The sequence below is a fragment of the Nicotiana tomentosiformis genome, chromosome 8 (genome assembly GCF_000390325.3).
Source record: "Nicotiana tomentosiformis chromosome 8, ASM39032v3, whole genome shotgun sequence".
Lineage (NCBI taxonomy): Eukaryota > Viridiplantae > Streptophyta > Magnoliopsida > Solanales > Solanaceae > Nicotiana > Nicotiana tomentosiformis.
In genome coordinates, this window is record NC_090819.1 from 130,329,798 (window position 1) to 130,352,394 (window position 22,597).

The 22,597-nt window shown below is 35.3% G+C and overlaps 1 protein-coding gene and 1 long non-coding RNA gene across 2 annotated transcripts; both read left to right on the forward strand.

Moving 5' to 3' along the window:
- Window positions 1–413: 413 nt before the first annotated feature.
- LOC104100665 (xyloglucan-specific galacturonosyltransferase 1-like) lies at window positions 414–2,417 on the forward strand. Its single transcript, XM_070184187.1, has 2 exons — window positions 414–852; window positions 1,117–2,417. The coding sequence occupies exons 1-2, from the start codon at window positions 414–416 to the stop codon at window positions 2,415–2,417; spliced, it is 1,740 nt and encodes a 579-aa protein (XP_070040288.1).
- Window positions 2,418–21,229: 18,812 nt separating this feature from the next.
- LOC138896734 (uncharacterized) lies at window positions 21,230–21,993 on the forward strand. Its single transcript, XR_011410135.1, has 4 exons — window positions 21,230–21,317; window positions 21,417–21,548; window positions 21,637–21,822; window positions 21,904–21,993. It is a non-coding gene; the product is annotated as an uncharacterized lncRNA (long non-coding RNA).
- Window positions 21,994–22,597: the final 604 nt, after the last annotated feature.

A 22,597-nucleotide genomic window follows, 5' to 3' on the forward strand; every position in this document is an offset into this window, starting at 1 on the left:
AAATGAGGTTATTATAGAGAGGTTTGACTGTACCTATTTCTTTCATCAATTCTTTTAATAAGCACGTCCAACACTAATTTCATGGAACTTATGTTTAGGTTTGGTAACAGAGTTTTTGTAACCACTAGTAATGGTGGCATTATATATATACCATGGTCTTGACTCTTTATGATTTGGTAGCATGCAAAATAATATAAAGAAGTGAAGTTGACTTTTTCCCTGATTCCTCTATTGTATGCAAGTTCAGTGGAACATATAAACGTGCCCTCAAATATTGGGATTTTTCATCTTAGTACGTGCTAGCATGTTAAGCCCAATTTCTTTGAAAAGGCAAGCAAATAATATCCACCTTAGTACAAAAAAGAAGAGCTGAAAGAGAAAGATCAAGAAAATTTAGATTGTTAACCAACAAGATGGCCATTTCTGTGTCAAAGAAGAAAGCTAAGAGTTACAAAAGAGTTGAACCTAAAGAACTTAGCTTCTTTTTCTCTTCTTTCTTAGCTAAACTTTTCTTTAGAGTACCAACTATAGTCCTCATCTTGATTCTCATCTTCTTATGGTCTTCTTCTACTACCATTATTTCTGGTAAAGTTGTCCATATCTGTGTCTCATCTCGCAAACTCAACAATCTTTATTGCATTTCTGCTGGCACTGAACCTAATCTTGACACCCCGAGTTCGCTTCTCAATGGCACTTCCCTTTCCATTTTAGTTGATCAGAAGGATACAGCATCAAATATTGTCGATGTTCTACAAAAAGAATCTAGTCCTCTTGACATTCCATCGCCAATGGTCAATGAAAGTTCCACATCCACTAATAATGTTGTCGATGTTCTGCTAAAAGAATCTAGTCGTCTTGACATTCCAACGCCAATGGTCAATGAAAGTTCCACATTCACTAATAATGTTGTCGATGTTCTGCTAAAAGAATCTAGACCTCTTGACACTCCAACACCAATAGTCAATGGAAGTTCCACATCTACTGATAATGTTGTTGATGTTCTGCTACAAAAGTCTAGTTCTCTTGACATCCCAATTTCGCGTGTCAATGAGAGTTCCACATTCACTCCTAGTGAGAAACAAGCAAGTACAAGTGTATCTGTTGATTCTATTGCAGGAAATCAAATTCTTGCTTTCAGAAACAACATGGTTAAAAGTGGTGATGAGGAACTAGAAATGGCTTACAATGATGTAGAGGATCAATTGCAGGTGCATCGTTCGTGGGTTGCAACGAGCAAAAATCATACAACATGTAATGGCAGGGGAATTTATGTGTATGAATTACCTACAAAGTTCAACAAAGACTTGGTAGCTCAATGTGAAGATATGATTCCTTGGGTCAATCTCTGCAAGTACTTCAGCAATGATGCAATGGGTGAATCGATACAGAAACTTGGAAAAGGGTGGTACCAAACACATCAGTATTCATTGGAGCTGATATTTCATTCGCACGTTATGAATCATCCTTGTAGAGTATACAATGCAGATGAAGCTAAGCTATTTTATGTGCCTTTCTATGGTGGATTGGATATCTTGAGATGGCATTTCAAGAATGTCTCGAACGATGTCAAGGATACTTTGGGACTAGACCTTGTAAGATGGCTAGAGTCACAAAAACATTGGTTTCAAAAATCAGGTAATGATCATGTCTTTGTTTTAGGAAAAATTTCATGGGATTTCAGAAGATCTAGTGAGACAAAATGGGGGAGTAGGTTATTGGAACTAGATGAAATGCAGAATCCGGTTAAGCTCTTGATTGAACGACAACCTTGGCATGTTAACGACATAGGAATACCTCATCCTACTTATTTCCATCCACAATCGGACGATGATATAATCACGTGGCAGCTCAGGATCATCCAGTCAAATCGGAAAAGCCTCGTGTCCTTTGCTGGTGCAGCTAGGCCTGGTGCACCAGAGAACATAAGGTCAATGTTGATCAACCAATGCACTTCAGCTAAAGATGAAGAATGCAAATTCTTGAATTGTAACTCAGGTAAATGTGACCAGCCCGAGTCGATAATTGAGCTATTCATGGAATCTGAATTCTGCTTGCAACCTCCAGGTGATAGTCCAACACGAAAATCAGTTTTCGATTCGTTAATATCAGGTTGTATTCCTGTGATCTTTGATCCCTTTACCGCGTACTATCAATATTCATGGCATTTACCAGAAGATCATAGAAAATACTCAGTTTTCATAGATCAAGAAGATGTGAGAAATATGAAAGTCAATGTTATTGAGAGGCTTCTGCAAATTCCTGCTAGAGAAAGAGAGAACATGAGAAGATACATTATTTATGAGTTGTTACCTGGATTAGTGTACGGAGATCCAAAGTCTAAGCTGGAGAAATTCCAAGATGCATTCTCTATAACTATAAATAATCTGTTTGAAAGATTGAACAAATTGGAATCATGACAATATAGATATGTTACATGTAGACTGTCAATTTTTGTTATTTCTATTTATTTATTTATTTTTTAGAATTAAATGTTAATTATGTTTTTTTTTTCTAGTTTCCCGAATAAACTAATGTTGTGAGTGAGGGGAGAGCATTTTCTTAAGAAAAGGTTTCCATAATTCAAACACACACATGTTTAACCAAAAAATAATTTTTGTGGTCAAAACAAATAAAAGAATAATTCGGATTTCTAACAACCAGTTACTTCATTTTTCTTAATATAAAAGAATAATAATGGAAAATAAGACTGTGAAAAGAAGGAATCTTATTGATGATTGATGCTTTCTCTCAATAGGAAAGAACAAGATCTTCTAATGGCAGAGAATAATAAGAATATTGACAATTGATAATATTGCTTTATAGTTGTCATGATGGGGATACAAGATATGGAAGGGGGACTTATATAAGGGCACAGTTCGTAACCGCCTGCCTTATTTAATTCCTGTCCGTAAATAATATTTATTACATTAATTATCCGTTACGTGAGTAATTTGTAACAACTTAAGTGATGATAGTCAATCCCGCATAATCAGGGATTCAGCTAATTTTCTTCCATACTCGTAGATGTTAATGACCTTTCTATCTCTGTGGCTTCCAATATCCTTAATTATTTGTCCCGTACCTATTTAGCTAACATGCACGGTATCTTCGTAGACAATCTCGTGGGCATTACTCATACCTTCTCTACACATCACTAATCTTCATTGTTTAGACTCTCATACCACTTGTCATCATAATATTGGTCTACATGGCGAAAAGGACCAAGGAAAAGAAATTGATCTAGTGTTCAAGTTTTCGTACTTCAAACTCAAACCTCTAGGGGGACTATATATATATACAAGAAGCATGTCTCGAGAATTTGCAGAAATTTTGAAGAAATTCTCAAATATGGAAGAAGATCTTGTTCTCTTCTTTCTTAGCTAAATGGTTTGAATTGTTTTTAGTATTGAAAGGAGTCAAGATTGACCTAAATTCTTTCTATTTATACACCAACAAATTCAAATAGAATTGTAGGAAATGTGATAAGAACAGAACGGATTTTATTTTATTTTTTTCCCCTCAAAAGCCTCCTTGAGGTGGAGATGAGTTTGGCAGTACCTCTACCTGTAGATTAGTAACCCAAAAAGTATACATTTGAGAGGGGGACATTTCCCCTAAGCTCTTCATCCTAATTAAGGAATGAACCACATTATTCCTATACAGATGAACTTACCAGATAATAAAACCTACCAGGAAAGCTATGTTATTATAGACTAAAGTTAACTGAGGAGGACTCCTACTTTACAATGATTAAAGTTAGTGATCCCAAAAAGTAGCCTAAATGACTATATATGAATACTAAAGCTTCCCTTTTTTGGTTTAATTCTGAAAGTAAGCATGTTCACTCGGTCCATCTTCACTATGGCTTTAACCTAAGTTGGCATGGATACAGTCATATTGAAGATAGTTCTGTATTTGTTGAGTACTCCTAAGTTAGTCAAAGTATCAGCGGCCATGTTGATTTCCCTGTAACAGTGATTGATTGCAAACTGCCCATGCTCCATTAATCTTCTGATTTTACTAATGGTTTCTTGAAGTTGCCAATTTGCTTTGATGCTTCCCTTTATCATATTCACCACAAGCATTCAGTCCGACTTAATACTTACAGACAGAAACTGATTTTGAACACACCAAGTAATACAAAAAAGAATGGCATTTGCCTCAGCTTCATTGTTCGAGCAAATTCCATAATAATGAGAGAAGGCCATTACCACATCACCCATGTGGTCTCTAAGAATTCCCCCTCCACCTGCTTGGCCAGGATTATCTTTAAAGCATCCATCAGTATTTAATTTTAGCTCAGATAATTCAGGCTTATCCCATTTGAGCCTTTTAATCCAAATATTCTGCTTCATCTTCTCTATAGTGGCACGTATTTCTGACCATTTCCCATCAAAAGAGATGGAAGGAAAGGTGGAGTTCAAAAATAACAACTTGATATAATTAATCTGGCCAATTACATACCTTATGCCCTCAAATCTAGCTTTGCGCCTAGATTTCCATATCTCCCAGCATATGACAATAGGTAGGCATCTCCCATCTAGATTTATTTGAATTTCAAGTTTTAATAGAATGTTTTTAAGGACGAGCTACAACAACATGCACTTATTAAAGCAACTAAAAGGATTATTGTAACCGTTCAAATGGGAAAAAAATATGTTTGATAAATGAGTTCTAATTTATTGACTATTACTTATAATATCGTACTATGACGTATCTGAAATAGTAGTAATTAGTGAAATAAAAAGACTTATATAAACCATCAAAGTAATTTCATATCCTACGGTCCAAAGATGAAAATCTTGTAATATTCTGAACTATTCATGAACATCACAGTAAGATGATTAAAATATTTATAACTCCTATATAAATAAGTAGCTGCGCAACAACTACAAAATAGAAGTTAGATAAATTATAGAATAACGATGTACAAATAAGAACCAATCCCAAGGAAAAGGAAGAATAAATTGGAGTGGTATTAAACTTTTCCTTGGAAGGTATTGAAGAAAAAGTTCTCTATTAATAAATTTTAAATAGTTACTTCTATATTCGGTCTGTTTCGGTTTTTTCGGTTATTTTTTGATTAAAACTAAAATCAAACCAAATTTGATCGGTTTTCAAAATTCAAACCAAAATCAAGCCAAAACCAAACCGAAAAAGTATCAATTTTTTAGTCGGTTTGGTTCAGTTTTAGTTTGGTTCGATTTTTCAAATTTTTATGAACACCCCTACAAACATGGTACCTAACTTATGGGATAGGAATGAGGAAAATTTATGTCCTTTTTCCCTTTTTTTTTTAAAACGTATTTGTCCATAAAAATTTATAAATTTTTGAAAATATTTTTTCTAACTACAAAACTGTAATAGTTTTGTAAGTAAAATATATATCAAAACATAATTTCAAATTTCATACCTTTTTCAACTTAACTCAAAACTACTTTTTTTCAAAAAAAAAAAATATATATCCAAACGCCTCCTACAAACTAAGTTGTATGGTACTGATTTGGTGAAGGATGCCTTGAAAAAGGTAAAGTTGATTCAGGAGCAACTTCGTACAGCACGGTGCAGACAGAAGAGTTATGCGGATCGGAAGGCGCGTGATTTATCATTTATGTTGGAAAAGCGACTAGGGAGTGGAGACCCTATGTTGGAAAAGCGACTAGGGAGTGGAGACCCTATGTCCAAAATAATCATCAACTAGGGAGTGAAGACCCTATGTTGGAAAAGCAGACTAGGGAGTGGAGACCCTATGTCTAAAAATATCAACTAGGGAGTGGAGACCCTATGTTGGAAAAGCGACTAGGGAGTGGGAGTGGAGACTTTATGTCTAAAATAATCATCAACTAGGGAGTGGAGACCCTATGTTGAAAAATCAGACTAGGGAGTGGAGACCCTATGTCTAAAATAAACATCAACTAGGGAGTGGAGAACCTATGTTTGAAAAGTGACTAGGGAGTGGAGAACCTATGTTTGAAAAGTGACTAGGGAGTGGAGACCCTATGTATGTCTAAAATAAAATCAACTAGGGAGTGGAGACCCTATGTCTAAAATAAAATCAACTAGGGAGTGGAGATCATATGTCTAAAAATAAAATCAACTAGGGAGTGGAGACCCTATGTTGGAAAGGAGACCAAGGAGTGGATATCCTATGTCTAAAATAACAACAACTAGGGAGTGGAGACCCTATGTTGGAAAAATAGACTAGGGAGTAGAGACCCTATGTCTAAAAACATCAACTAGGGAGTGGAGACCCTATGTTGGAAAAGCAGACTAAGGAGTGGAGACCCTATGTCTAAAAATAAAATTAATTAGGGAGTGGAGACCCTATGTTGGAAAATCAGACTAGGGAGTGGAGACCCTATGTTGGAAAAGCGACTAAGGAGTGGAGACCCTATGTCTAAAATAACTTCAACTTAGGGAGTGGAGATCCTATGTTGGAAAAGCGACTAGGGAGTAGAGACCCTATGTCTAAAATAAATATCAACTAGGGAGTGGAGACCCTATGTTAGAAAAGAGACTAGGGAGTGGAGACCCTATGTTAGAAAAGAGACTAGGGAGTGGAGACCCTATGTCTAAAATAAACTTCAACTAGGGAGTGGAGACCCTATGTTGGAAAATGCAGCTAGGGATTGGAGACCCTATACTACCATAATTTGGAATTTTCTTTCTCTTTTGTTTTCCTTTTATTAAGAAAATGAGTAAAATGCGGGAAAGAATTTGGAGAAAACTTCCCCTTTTGGGGGGTTATAGCTGTTGTAGAGCTATTTTAGTCTCAGCGCGGTTTCTTTTTGGTTGCACCTGCTTCTTGCAAGGTTTCTTTGGATTGAACCTGTTTCCTGTTTTTCAAATAAAGAATAATTTGTCAGTTTGAAACGTGGTTGGTTTTGCGGCCTTGAATGTTTCAGTCATTTGATCTCGGCCGCCTTTTTTTATGGTAATTTCACCGCAACTGGTATCGAAGAACCTTTGGCTTTTCCAAACCTTACCATGACGGTTAGTCTCGTGGGACCTAACCTTTTTCAACTCTGTTTTGCCTTCGTGGGCATTTTAGTCTGATTTCCTTTTTTTCAAATTTTACCTTCAAAGCATTGGGGAATCTTTGGCTTTTCAAACCTTGCCAAGATGATTAGTCGCGTGGGACTCAACCTTTTAGACTTCATTTTCGCCTTTGTAGGCATTTCAATTTGATTTCCTTCTTTCGAGACTTTTCAATTTCAAAACATCAGCCACTATGGCCAGTCTAAGTCGACTTGGGTGCCCCTGCCAAGGCTGGATGCATTTTTTGCATATTAGCTTGTATCAAATGAGAGCCCTGTAAATCAGTATTGCCACCCCTTCTTTGCCTTAGTTTTGGAACAGAGTTAGACCGAAGGGAATTCAAAGAAAAACAACAATGGAGTGGATAATGAATTAGACAGGAGTTGTCCCTCTCGGGGAAAGTAAAGAATGACTTATCTGGAGTGCATGCGGATTTCAATGAACATGACTAGATGCCTGATCTGTGCAAACCGTCCAACTCTCAGAAATTTATCACAACGCTTGCCTTGAAACTGAGAAACCTTGCCCAAGACTGTGTCAATATTAGTGGTCGTGAGGAACCTCTTTTTGATGAGTGGCACCCTGTGCGGGTTTTCACCGACTGACCTCTCTCATTTATCTTCTCACCGTCGTCTTATAGTGCTCTTTGCGAGTTTTCATTAAAAAGACTTTCTAATTTTTGAATTTCTCTACTCATCATTGCCTTACGGTGCCCGTGAGGGTTTTCACCAATAAGACTCTTGTTGATACCCAATATTTTCCTCATATATATATATATATATATATATATATACTTTCAAAATTGTATATTTGCATCATCATTTAGCTTATAAACCTATACAAGCATTTTTCATAATTTTCCATAATATTTAAAAACTTTGAACTAATTTATTTCAGTATTTTATTGTATCAATATCCAATAATTATCCTCCAAATTTTTTTATGATAATTTAATCATCTAAACTTATCCTTTATACCAGCATGAGGTTTTAAATATTTTTCAGTGCATTTCTTATGACTACATTTGCATTTTTAGAGCTAATTGCATATTTTTGCAATAATAGCCCATATGCATGTATAATTACACTATTTATGCAGAAAATGAATTTTATATTTTTATAATGTTAAGTAATTATTTTTAATCATTTTATTTCACAAATGATATTTTGTTATTTATTAATTACTTTTATGAATTATTTATTTATTAAATATTGGGTATTTAAGAACTAGCCTAAAAACCCACCCATTTTCGAACCAATTGCTGGCCCAAACCCAACACCCTAGCCCAATAAATCTCAAGCCCAAACCAAACACTCCTTTACAAAACTCGATCGGTACCCATTTTATACGACCCGCCCCATTTATCTTTAATCCCAGCCGTTGATCTCTCAAAATCAATGGTCCCCGTTCACCCCCTCTCTTTAACTATCCAAACCCGCCCAAACCCTAACCATTCTCACCACCCGCCGCCCCTAAATCCTCTCTACTCTCTCTTCTTCTCTAAGAAACCCTAGCTGTCGCCTCTCAAAACCCTCCCCTAATCCCTCTTCTAATGGGATTTCTCTCTCATCTCCTTACCATATTAGTATGTTTCCACTATTGGTTAATTCTCTATGGTATTACCTAATACTTGCCTAAACATGGCAAGTATTACCACTCTGATTCTAACCGATTGACTCCCATTTCTTGAATCTGGACGATATTTCGTCTACACACATTTATTCTACACCGTGTGAGTCCAATTTTGTTTATATTTTGTTGATTCTTACTTTCCCTAAAACTAGGGTTTACAGATTTTCTTCAAAATCGAACCAAAATTAGTTCAAACCCCTGATTTTGAGTATTATTCTGTCTATATTCGTCCTATGCTATTGTGAGTCCAAATATTCATTTATATTCTGTTGATTCTTACTTACCCTAAAACTAGAATTTTCATATTTCCTTAAATCAGACCAAAATTGGTTCGATTCTCTGATTTTTAGTGCTATTTGTGTCTATATTCATCCTATGTTATTGTTTTTGTGTATATTCCGTTGATATTTGTTTTCCCTAAAAATTAGGGTTTGGCCTGATTTTTCTCCTAAATTGGTTCTAATTGATTCTGCATGCTCTTCTTTCCTTATTTTTATGTCTGATTGATTATATGTCCTTGTTTGTTTGTTCGATTCCTACTACTATAAAAACACATTCCCCTTCCCCTTTTGGGGATGGGGGGACTAAAAAATCATTATTTTTTCACTAAAACTAAAGCTTTACTCTGTGCTCGTTAAGTATCTTGTTCTGTTTTGGGCTCTTGGCCAGCTGAAAGCCAAGGCCGCAGGATTTCTATTTTTTCTGACCTCTTTTGGGTATGAGCACTACCTGGGTTCTTGAAACCCTTGGGAACTTAACACGTTTGAAACTCTAGTCCTATTTGTTGTTCTTTTTTGTTTATTAAACAATCACTGGTTTGTTTCTAAACCTTCGCAATGTTTATTCCATTATGTTAGCATATTTTCTGAAACTGCATGACTTCATCTATTTCCTTGACTCTTTTCTGTCTAATTCTTCCTATAATTACTAGCCTAATAATGTCTTTGCACTCAGCTTAGTCAATTTGGACAGATTGAAGCATGTTTAGCTTGGTGATTGCTGATAATCTGAATGTTCTACCTTGATTATATGGCTTAATCCATATGTTCTGCCTAATTCTGAATCTCTAATGATCAGTTTTTGTCATTAATATGCCTTAGTTTTTTTAAGACCTTCATTCTAAATATATAGTGTGCCCCTAAGAATATGATTGTCACTCTATGTGTTCTTGCTATATCCAATTCTGTATCTCTAATAACCTGTTATCCTTTCTTCCTTGACTGATGCCCTCTATGGTACCTGATCCTGTTTATGTTATAGTGTTTAGTCCTGAGTTTGGTACAATCTGATCCTTTAAGTTCTAAACTGGTTGTATTAATTGGTTCTACTAGTCTAATGCCTTTGCCTGCTAACTTTGCAATCCCAGGCTCCTTGTTTCTTGTCATATGTAACTCTGCCCTAATGTATTAGTTTACTTCTCGAGTTCATGTTCATTATGTGATTATCTTAAAGTGTCTGCAAATGCTTTTCCAAACCTATTACTTTATTATTATTTCTTTGATTGTTTCTTGTTATGAGTCTAATTCTGGTCCGGCTGAAAGCCAAGCCCCCCTAAATCTTCTCTATTAACCTCCCTAGTGTGAGCACTTCCCTGGGTTCTTGAAACCCTTGGGAACTCTGACATACTAGGGTCTAAGGTTCTGTGGTCACTTTGTCCCAATTGCTCAATTCTGCCTCATTTTCACCTTATGTGTTGTTAGATAACCTCCCCATAGGAACTGAGTGTTTAATTCGTTTAACATATCCTGCTCCTATGTGTTTTATTAGATACCATGCCTATAGGGTTTTACTTGGTTAATTCATTGTTATAGTGCCCACCTAGGATACATGCCTATAGGAGCTAAGTATAAAAAATCAATTTCAATCGTTAATCGTTAGAAATCCTGCCTATAGGGTAATACCACTCGCTTTTAACTGTTAATATTGAACTTTCAACACTGTTTCGTTGCCACTATTAGAAAGCATGCATATAGGATCAAATTGAGTAATTCTGAGTATCTTCAATAGTTATCACTGCCAACTACTGCATAAATCACCTAGATATCATGTCTATAGGTTTAATTGCTTATAATTTGTAATCAGGAGGCCGAGTGTGTAGTCGCTTAGAAATTGTATCTAAAATGGCATCTTGCTCTGAAACTGCCTATACGTTTGAATCCCAGGGTCACATAGAAAGCATGTCTATAGGGATTAATGGCTTTAACTTGTCTCAATTTTGAAACTGTCAAACGCCTAATTTGTTTGCATGCATTTGTTGTCTAAGTGTGGAGGCTAACTTGAGCCCTTAATTGCCTTCACATAAAGTCCAGCTTGTTTTGTATGTCGCATAGTTTTATCATTTTGAGAAACCTAAGTTAAGTCTAGAACCACCCAAAATAGAGGTCCAAACACCTCCTGGACCATAGGCATGGGACAGGCAGTGCACGCATAAGGCACGGTTTAGAATTAACTAGTGCGCTTTAGGTAAAAACTTAAAGATAGTAATTGGGTAGCAGGAGATGATAGTCTGTGCCCGCTGAATAATACGAGTAACACCCCACCTCTAGGGAGTTACAAAGTATTATTTATGTTGCACGGGGTGATCCTTTAGGCTAAAAAACTTAGGACCCCCCATCTTGTCTTTAAACCAATTATCTGTGTTTACTCAAGGACTTTCTGATAATGATTTTTTTTAACTTCTTGTTTTTCTCTCTAACTATTTGACTAATTCATATAATTCAAGTTCGGCCAGGACCCACAGTTATGGACCTCGAAGAGTGCCTAACACCTTCTCTTCGAGGTAATTTGAGCTCTTACCCGATCTTTTGTGAGGCAAACTAGTTAAACCAAAGTTATTTGCAAATAGGTGCCCTAACGCACCTCAAACCTGTTAGGTGGTGACTCTATCTTTTAACACCTTCCTTTAAAAGAGTTGTCACGTGTCGAAACCCAATTTCGCGAGAAAAAAAGGGCACGACAACTCTCTTATTTCATTTTCTCTCATTTTGTTATATCAGGTCCAAGCGGTTGTATCCTCCCATTATTGAACATTCTCATTGATTGATTAGAAAGACTTTGAAAAGGATTTGGGTGAAAAGGATTTGGATTGAATTACCACTTTGGAACCTTTCAGGTGAAACCATCGCTGAACTATTATAACATCTGCCCCAGTTTCACTTTTGGGGGAATTTGGATTTTTGTTTTGGTGTGACTGAACCCCAGAGAGAGGCTGCCTACGTATCCTTTCGGAATCAAGTCGAAAGTAGTTCAAGAAACTTTATTTCTGATTTTCTTTTTTTTTCTTTTTATTTCCTTTTTTTATTTTTTTATTTTTTTATTTTTTTTATAACACTTTCAGGTTCCAAAGAGGGTAATAAAAGTAAGGGAACCGGCCCAAAGGGTTTGCAAAGGATTGGTAGTATTTGGATTGTGAGAAAGAAAGCCTTCGGCATCCCAATCAGAGAACATTAATACTACATAGAGGGTCAAACGAAGTACCTTTTGACTGCATCTATATTGACAGTTGTCTCGGGGACATTTCCTTCAATACCTCCCAAATACAACGCTCCCTCTGGCAAACAGTCTTGTTAAAATGTATGGACCTTTCTAATTTGGAGCCAATTCTCCTTTAGCTTCTTCATGATGTGGGAGCATACATCTCAGAACGAGTTGTCCCACCTTAAATTTCCTGGGCCGCACTTTCTTGTTGTAGACATGAGCCATTCTTTGTTGGTACAATTGCCCGTGGTAAACTGAGGTCAATCATTTTTCATCAATCAGTATTCAATTGTTCTAAATCAGTTCTTGACCCAATCTTTATCCTCAATCTCGGCTTCAACAATGATCCGAAGAGAAGGAACTTTAACTTCTTCCGATTTCAATTAGACTTAGCTTAGGCCTACTGTTCCAATTCTTTGTTTATTTTCTAACAAGCCTTATCTTCAACACATTCTGCTTCTTGATTCATTATTTCGGGGTCTGACAGTATTTTAGAATCTGGGCATGAAGTCCGCAAGCATGTCATGTCATTAAAATCTTGCATTAACAAAACTGAAAAGAGAATAAGAAAAGTGACAAGATTAAGAAAAGAGACATTCCTTGAAAATGAAATATTAATTTCATTTGATCTTTTTAAAAAAATTTAAAGATAGAAGGGTTTACATCAGAAAGTAGACAATAAAGTAAAATATCCGGATTACACCCTGAAATAATTCGTACGTAGAAAGGATAGCAAGACCGGCTACCGAGACTCCCGTTTGATAGGGAACTTTCAGGTTTGGAGACCGTTTTTCGGCTTTTCTTCTGTCTTGGCAATGGCTGCAATGGCCTTCAGTGCCAGATTAAATTCCTCATCATCATAGATCATTCCAACGACTGGCCCAATGTTGTGAGCAGGCAATGGACTATTCTTCACATCAAGAGCCTCTTCGTCCTGAAGAATGATTCTTTCGGCTCCAATCAAGTCTTCAACTGCCCTATTGAGGGTCCAAACAGTCCTCAGTATCGTGTCCCACTGTTCCAGAGTGGTATTCACATCTAGCATCATCTTGGTGCGAGTGGGACTCGAGGTTTGGCTAGTTCGGGATCACTGGCTGCAGCAGACCTAACCCGATTAGCTTTTGAAACAAACTTGAATATGATTCACCAATATGGGTGAAGTGATTCCTTCTGAGGGGCTCTCTTGGGCGAGGATTGTATTGGGGAACATTTGGTTGGGGATTATATGGATCTTGGTAGGGACATACATTTCTGGGATGTGGAGCTCGGTTTTGTGTATAATACTCCAGCCGCGTGCAAGGTTGTGTGTTCATCATCGTGTTGGGAGGCAATGCCACGACGTAACCAGCATCTTGATAGGGATAATAGTGTTGTAGAGCCTTAGGAAGCATATATGATTTGTTGAATGACCTGCAGGCCCTCTCAAACTCGAAGCCATCATGGCTCCCTCTTCTCTCATATTTCTATTCATCAAACCCCCCAAACCATTCATAACGGCATGTGATGCTGCCTTAACGGCAGCTTGACTCAAGATTCGGCCCATTTTCGACCATCTCACCAATTTTGATAGCCTCAGCGAATGGATTGCCCAAAGCGGACATCATGTTCTGGATGTAGGCAGTCTGCCTCTTTGGCCTGTAGGAAGACTATAATCATTTTTGCTTATTCCATTGGAGACTTTACCCTGGCAGCTTGCTCACGCCATTTGACAGAATATTCACGGAAACTTTTCGCGGTTTTCTTTTCAAACTGGACACAGAGTTCTCTTTTTGGATTTTTCACTCTTGTTTTTTTTTTCGCTCTTTGTTTTCTTTGTTATTTTTTTGTCACTTTTTTTCTTCTTTTTTTTTCTCTCACTAAATTTATTTAATGGCTATGATCGAATCCGATGGTGATTGCCTACGTATCATGATGCCACATGAATCAGATCGTGCGTAGTTCGGGAAGATCAGAAATAAAATAGATAAACTAACTCTTTTTTTACTCATATACAAATAATCCGACAAAATCTCCTAGCAACGAAAATATTTTCAATTTTGTTTTTCGATTTCAATTTTTTTTAATTTTTATTTTTATTTTTGGGAATTGGTGAACGAAAGACTTCTAAAGAAGAAAGAAAATATTTTTGGATTTTGATTTTTTTTTTTAATTTTGGGAGAAAGACTTTTTTTTTAAAAAAGAAGAAAATATTTTTGGATTTTTGGATTTGATGTCTCAAAGAAAAACTTCTAAAGAAGGAATTAAAGGAAAATATCTTTTTTGGATTTTTTAAAATTGGGGGCCGGAAGCGATGAGGTTTGCCTACGTATCTCACATCCGGTGAGAATTAGACCCGTGTAGTTCGGTAAGAAAAGCATGACCTTTTTTTTGAAAATATTTGGCGTATTTTGAATTTTGTTTTTTCAAAATGTCAGCAGAGTTTTGGGATTTTCAAATACCTGGATTTTCAAAAATCGGGTAAATTTCTCTCTCTTGCCTCAGTCTTGATTTTTCTTGATTTTCTTTTCTTATTCTAGAAGTCAGTCAATATGCAAGCCGAAACATATAAATGTACAAGTAGCACATAACGATGCATCAGGATGGTCTTTTGATTTGGGTACACCTGTCCTAGACGGACCCAACCCCTATGTTGAGTCCCCCAAAGTCAAATGTACGTGATGCAAATAAACGTACCTACTGGGGATCCAACATGAGGTTATGTCATTCTAAGTTTAAATCCTCGGTGTATTGTTCTAGACTTGGCTTACCCGAACAGACAACTCGAGTTGAGGGGGGCAGCGTACCGGGAATACAGAAGCTTCACCGGCTTTGCAACTTGTCCGATCCTTCGTTCTAAAATTAGGGTATGACTCTATCAGAAAAGAAGTCACGCAAGCACATGCTTCCCAGAAGATTTAGAAGACTTAGAGAGAAGAAGGGTTTTCGTAACAGTTTATATACAGTTCATAGCAATATCAAAGCGGTAAAGAGCGGCAATTAGCACATTAGGCTCAAACACGTAAACAAATCATATAATAAACAAAAGCCAAGTATAAAAGTCATCTAAGCTCGAATTCTGAACCTTTAACCAGAAGTTCTGGGTTCGTTTCCCCACCAGAGTCGCCAGAGCTGTCACACCTCCTTTTTCCCGGGGGATATGGGATAGGGGAGTTTTTTCAATTTAAGTGTTTCGAAGTAGGATTATTTATTTAATCAGAGTCGCCACTTGGAATAATTTATGGTGTCCCAAGTCACTGGTTTATTTTAAATCCCATATCGAGAAAATTGACTCTTATTTATGGTCCGTGAACACAGAAGATTGGATAAGGAATTCTGTTAATCTGGGAGAAGGTGTGAGGCATTCCCGAGTTCCGTGGTTTTAGCACGGTCGCTCAACTATTAATAATTGGCCTAATTATCTGATTTATTATATGTTTAGAACCCATTGTGCATTTTTACTTTCTGGTCGCTTTTAATAATTATGGAACTTTATTTGAACAAGTCGCGATGTCGTACACTCGTTTGTTTTTGTACATATTGCTAATCGCGTCACGTGAAACGCACCCGCGATTTACAACATGTTTATTTCTATTATTATTTCAAGTTGTGGTCGAGTCGCGCGAAACTCGCACTCGAATTAAGGTTATGTATCATGACTATACCACGGGAACCATACCCATAGTCACGATGATGTATTTAAACGCGCCTAAAGCAAACTACGAATGTTCGTAAGTTATTTTCCTAAACTAGTTTGAGATTATTTGTGAAGCTATTGAATTATGGAGATTATTGTGAATGTCATAGGTATTATGGAAGTCATTTGAAGTTATATTGATTTATAAAGAAGAACTGGCTTACATGTTTATTGGGAACATGCCAACAATTTAATTATTCTTCTTGCCTTAGGCCCAAAACGTGGGTCATTTAACATTACTGACTAATGATACCTAAAATTAATTTACAAACAAATCATATGACCCACTTAACAATTAATTATAAACTAACCAAACTAAATTAAGACAGAATACTACTTAATAAACCTCGAACAACTAATCAGAGATACTATGCAAATAATTAAACTTATGAGCATTTATATCAATGTAATCTAGCAGACTCTATTCTAACAAATAAACATCCAATATGATAAATTCAAAGAGAAGTTTAAAGAGAGAATGAACCTTTATTGCTAAAATTTCCAGCAAATACAGTGAAAGAGAAGCTCCAAAACAGCAAAAATCCAAAACCAACGATTAATCAGGACCTCAAACGATGGAACTCTAACGCGACTTCACTTTGGCGTTGGCTTTTGACTGTATTTTTTGGGGATGATTTTGGGTGCTTTGAAGCTGGATTTTTGGGTATTTTGCTGGATTTTTCGAAAGAAAGACGAAGAAAGAATGACACGAGTAGAAATTCTCTTATCCTAGAATAAAAAAATAAATTTCTCTCAAATCCCTCTACTCTTTTTTTTTCCTTCTTCTCCCTCTCTTTTCTCATCACATTTCTCTTATATTTATAGAAAAACTTTCGCAATTGTTTCAGATTTTATTTTTATTTTATTATTTTTTACTTAAAAAGAATTTCCACTTTCCATTTTTCTTCTTTTTTTAAAATAAATAATTCCCCACTTTCCTTTACTTTTATTTTTTAATTTTCCCACTTTTTTACTCTTATTATATTTAAATTCCCATTTTCTTTACTTTTTTTTTTATTTTCCACTTTTTTACTTTTTTTTAAAAAAAAATCATCTTCTTTTACTTTTTTATTAAATATTTCAGCTACCTTTACTTTTATTTTTTAATTCCAACTTTCTTTTACTTTTAATTTTTTCACATTCTTTTACTTTTATTTTTTTAATTTTCAATTTTCTTTTACTTTTTTATTAAACAATTTCCACCTACTTTTACTTTTATTTTTTAATTCTATATTTTTAATTTTCCTATTTTTTTAATTCCCATCCGAAATTTTTAAAAAAATATTTATTTTTTCCAGTTTTGTAATTCATTTTGTTTTAAAATAAATATAAAAATAAAAATAAAAATAAAAATAATACTAATAATAATAATTGACTTTTTAAATTATTATTAATTTTTACCATATATAAAAAAAAGTGTAACAAAGCTAAAAAATAAATATTAAATTTCTGAAAATATTTACATAGTAGAAGGTGATAAAAATTCAAATATAATAAAAAATTAGGTGCTCACAGGTTTGATACTTACTAGGTACATGTTGTTTATGTACTCACGCTATACTTCTGCAATAACCGTGCAGGATCTGAGGCAGGTGCATCTGGCGGTCCTACCAGAGCGCATCCCAAATATCCCGAGGCCTAATAGTGAGCTGCTTCCTGAGTCATTTTGCAGCCCCTAGAGTCTCTCTTTTGTATCTACATTATGTCAACTTTATATTCAGACAATAGTTAGAGTTTTGTATATTCTACTAGTTGCTCATACACTTGTGACATCAGGTCTTGGCGCACACACTAATATATGATTTTGGAGTACTTATATCACTATGTTTGCCACTCAGTTATCTTCGCTTCACTTATTAAATTTTCTAATCCTAATTTCTTATTAAATAGAACTTAATTATTTGGAAACTTATTAAAATGAGGAATAACCTGTTTAATTCACTATTGGCTTGCCTAGCGGTAATTGTTGGGCGTCATCACCGCCTATGGGAGAAATTGGATCGTGACAGCCGCAAACAGTAAAAATAATGTATAACACTTAGGCCTCCTAAAAGAAGTTGGCCCCAAACCATAAGTAATAGGAAACTAAAGTATCAATTATTAAATCAAACCTTTGTCTTGCCCATAAATTATCAAGCTAACGAGCAAAAGAAATTTTTGTCAGTTGACTTCCCAGTATGTAAGTTACAGTATCAAAAAATGCATGTAATCAAAACTCAATAAGAATCAAGAAAAATTTACCAAAGTAGTGAAACAATGAGAGAAGAAAACATGATAAGTCTCCCCACTCAAAGAACGCCCCTACATACATTAACAAATCTAGAGCTACAACATACATAAAGTTGATATTAATAGAGTTTACAACACCTACACTTAAAGAGAGACAAAAGGAGAGAACCTTTTGGTGTCTCGGCAACTTCCATTCTCTATCAGGTTTTAGTTGCAATGAAGATTAGAAGTGATATATACGGAGAAAGTGGGAAAAGTAAAATGGTTCTTAATGAGAGGAAATGAATGCAACAATTATTAGGGAAAATGCAACCTTTGGTCTTTTCTCTTTAACTTTTTCTTCTTTTTCCCTTTAAAATTTTTATTTCATTTTTTTCATTCCCTCTTAATAATTGACGTGTTTCTGTTGTTTTTTCAAGATAATTTCCTTAGAAAAAAGTGTAGTTGCATGATGCTTATTTAGTTAAAAATGCCAAATCAATTTTTTTATTAAAAAATGCCAAAGAATTTTTATCACTAACTTAAAGAGGTTTTAAACAAAGTCTAACTATATCAGCAAGTAGTATGCAAAGCAGGAGCAAGGAAAGATTAAAACGATGGCCGCCTGTCAGATTATTTTATCAATGCATTAATAAGGTAAAATATATTTTGCGAACCTTTTAGCCGCTAAAACTCCTCTTTGTAATAAGGTAAAAACCAGTAATAAGCCTAATAACACACTAAACCATCAACGAACAATAGAATTAAAAGCAGTATATATATATATATATATATATATATATATATATATATATATATATATATATATATATCATACTCGGGCAAAAATTTTGAACATAGTTGAATTCATATCTCGACTAGTGGTATTCAACTAAAACATCAATATGCATCAACGACACTTAGAAAATTACTGAACAATCACAAAAATAGTAGTAGCCTTAGAAAACATACAGAGGAACCAATTCAAAAACAATAGAGAAACAGAGGAATCAATTCAATCAATAACAACAAACAAATATCACAAACGACTTAGCAAACACAGAAAAAGCTATACTTTCACAAATCCCAAAATGCCATAGCTATATCAAAAATCACAAATTGGTACATGGTAAGCAAAATTATTTTGCCGATAAAGACAAGAATGTAAAGGAGAAGAATGATTTTTGCACAATCTTGAAACCTACAAAAATCCTCAATTGCTTTTCTCTGCTCTCCTCAACACTGTTTGAAGCGGCATCCTCCTTATTTCGCAATCAACCCATTAAATCCATCGATGAATCCTTCAATCAAAGGGGAATTTAGTGTAGAGTCGAAGGACCCTTGCCTTAACAATGTTCTTTGACGAATCTATGAGTTAATGTCAAACGTCGAATTTTAATTGTATAATTCATCGTTGCAAGTCCTTTTGGTTTTAGTGTTGTGTTTATAGTTGTTGCTTTTGACATTTTAATCAGTCCATCCCTGCCATTGGTGTTAGTGTTTTGTTTGTAGTTGTTTGCTCCGTTTAGGTATTTTCCGGTACTACTGTTAACTCTTTGCTTCTATCTTTCAGTTTTCGGGTTACATTGATTCATACAGAAAAAAAGGTTCTCTATTTATTCAAGCTAACTTGGATAGGTCTTTTTCCTTTTTTCCGGATTTAAAAAAAAAGTATTTGTCATGAAAATTTATAAGTTTTCGGAAATTCTTTTTTCAACTCATAAAAATACAATATTTTTGTTAAGTAAATACTCCCTCCATTTCAAATTAGATGAGATATTTTCCTTTTTAGTCTGTTCCAACATAAATTGACACATTTCTAAATTTGGAAAGAACTCAACTTTAAACTCTTCATTTTACCCATTTTACCCTTAATGAGAAGCTTTTATAACCACACAAATGTTATGACCCCACAAAACTTTTACCCTTTAAACTTTTAAGACCATAAGTTTCAAAAGCCTTCTTCTTTTTTCTTAAACTCCGTGCCGAGTCAAACTACCTCATCTAAATTAAAAAGGAGGGAGTATATGTTAAAACATAATTTCAAATTTCATATTACCTTTTTTTCAACTTAACTCAAAAGCTATTTTTTTAAAAATAAAATAAAAATCATCCAAATGCTTGCTACTTTGGACTCTTTTCTTTCGCTGCTTTCAAAGTGTTTTTCAGAAGATCTTCTTTCTTCTTCAACGCTAAGTTCCAGGTATGATCTTCTTCTTCTTCCCTTTCTTCTCTGCTCTTCTGCTCTGAATCACTGCCTTAACAGTCGGAGGACCCATGCCTTAACAATTTTCCTTTGACGGATGTCTGAGTTAACGTCAAACTTCGATTAGACATTAAAATTTGAATAGCATAATTCATCGTTGCATGTCCTTCTGGTGTTAGTGTTGTGTTTATAGTTTTTTTTTAACATATTATTCAGTCCATCCTTGCCATTGGTGCTAGTATTGTGTTTGTAGCTATTTGCTCTCTTTTAGGTATTTTATGGTACTACTGTTAACTCTTTGATTCTATCTTTCGGTTTTAGGGTTACATTGATTCAATTATCTTCCTCCTTTCCCTTCCATTCCCATCTCCATAATACTACCTTTCCATTCCCTTCCCCATAATACTACCTATTTTCCTTCTTGCAGTTTTTACTTTTTAAAGGATTTTTACTAAGATGTATATGGTAACACGTGGTGTTGCGAAGCGTCTTCGGAAACTGTCTAAGGATCCCGAGGCGGATTACGATGAGGTGATTTTTTTGTATATTGTTTATTTTTTTCTTATTTAATCAGTACATTGTGCATACCCATTTAGCTTTTTGATGGGTAAAACTTAGAATACTGGATCTGTATGTTAGTCTTTTGTATTCTTAGAAACCAGGTAGATTGACCCTAAGCGGTCAAATCCGGTGTGTTTTAGGCCCCTTATGTTGTATAGACTGAAGGTGTGTTGATTAGCAAGCTGATTGTATTTTGTTTCCAACGATAGTCTGAATGTGGTTTTGAATGGTAACTGATTTGTTGGTTTTATAGTTGGATGTTCCATCAATAGTTGATGTTCTTAAGTATGGTGATTGCGATTTAATGAAGTTGTTGGCAATCAAACAACTCCAAAAATTATTCGATTACGGTATGAACTGCTCCAACTTTGTTTCTGCTGATTTTCTTGAAGTCGCATATCACTTACGTTCAAATTTTTATTCACATATATGATCACTGCTCTTGAAGATGCTCGAGACTCTGGTGAACTTGTTCCTCTACGTAATTAAATTCTAGGGAGAGAGGATTCATCAAAGCTTAAGGTAGATAGTGATGTGTTGATCACCTTTTTGTGCCTCTTATTTAGTATCTTGTGGTTGTAGCTTTACACTTGCTTTATTCTTATGATTTTGTGGTCACAGTCTGAAGCTGCTAAGGCTGTCATATACAGTATTCTTGAATTGTTGGAGCTAACTGATTTAGTGATTGAGAATAAGCTAGTGAAAACTCTTCTAAAGCTTTTGCATTTTTCAGATGGTAATGTTTGTAAGCAGGTATCTTTTAAAATTGGCAAACCCCTATGCTGTATAGACTGAAGCTATGTTTAATAGCAGACTGGTTATTTTTTCCTTCCAAATATAGGCGATGGAGAAACTGGGAAAGGTTGCTCAATCCGTTGTAGGTCGTGATTATGCTCTAATTGAGTGTGGGGCTTTGAATATTTTGCTGGAAATTTTGAACAACGCCAACGAGATTTCAATGCTGAGAAAAGCCTCGTGGACTCTATCAAAATTTTGTGGGGGCAGGCCAAAACCACATTTTGAGAAAGTCGGTTAATTACTGTTAATTTTTTTTTTGCATCTACAACTATTTGATGCTAAACATTACTGATTACAATTCAATTATCAGGTGAAACTAGCATTCCCAACTCTTCGTAACTTTCTTACTTCAAATGTTGACGAAGAGGTGCTGAAAAATGCATGTTGGGTACTTTATTACTGTTTATCTGAAAAATGGATGAGTTGAATTTGTACGTAGTTCTAAGGGTATGTGGTATAACTTGACATGAATTGTAAAGAGAAGTATAAATATCAAATATTAACTGTAAAGGATGAGAAAATAAGCAAAGTTGAAAAGAGATGATTTATGAACAAGAAAATAAAATGATGCATGAAGCTCAAAAGGACAATCTTCCAATATAGGAATGTATCAACACTATTTTTGTTATAGTGTATGAATGACTTGGTCCCCCTTACAAGAATAATAGTCATCCCTCTTATAGTGGAGGGATCCTATTTTGGATATACTTAAAAATACATAGTGGAGAACCCATGATAAATTAGTTTTTCCCTACTTTCCGCCGAGACTCCCTCACTTAGTGCAGTTGTAATGGCTCTTGTCTCTTGGCTCGATCATGATCAGATTTGGTATTGGTCGGTTTCCCGGGTTAGAGCTCGATGTGGGTTCGAGCTCGATATTGACTCGGGGCCCAGAACTGACTCAGGGTCGGTATTGGTTGGCCTCTGGCCCTTTAATCTCAATTCCATCGCTTCTCATCATAGTTTGATTTGGACTCGAACTCGATAATGACTTCGAGCTCGGT

Excerpts from the sequence above, each read along its gene's own strand:
- LOC104100665 (XM_070184187.1), top strand. The coding sequence starts at position 414 with ATGGCCATTTCTGTGTCAAAGAAGAAAGCTAAGAGTTACAAAAGAGTT. Across the intron at positions 853-1,116 it reads TCTGCTAAAAGAATCTAGTC|GAAATCAAATTCTTGCTTTC; the intron begins GTCTTGACATTC and ends ATTCTATTGCAG.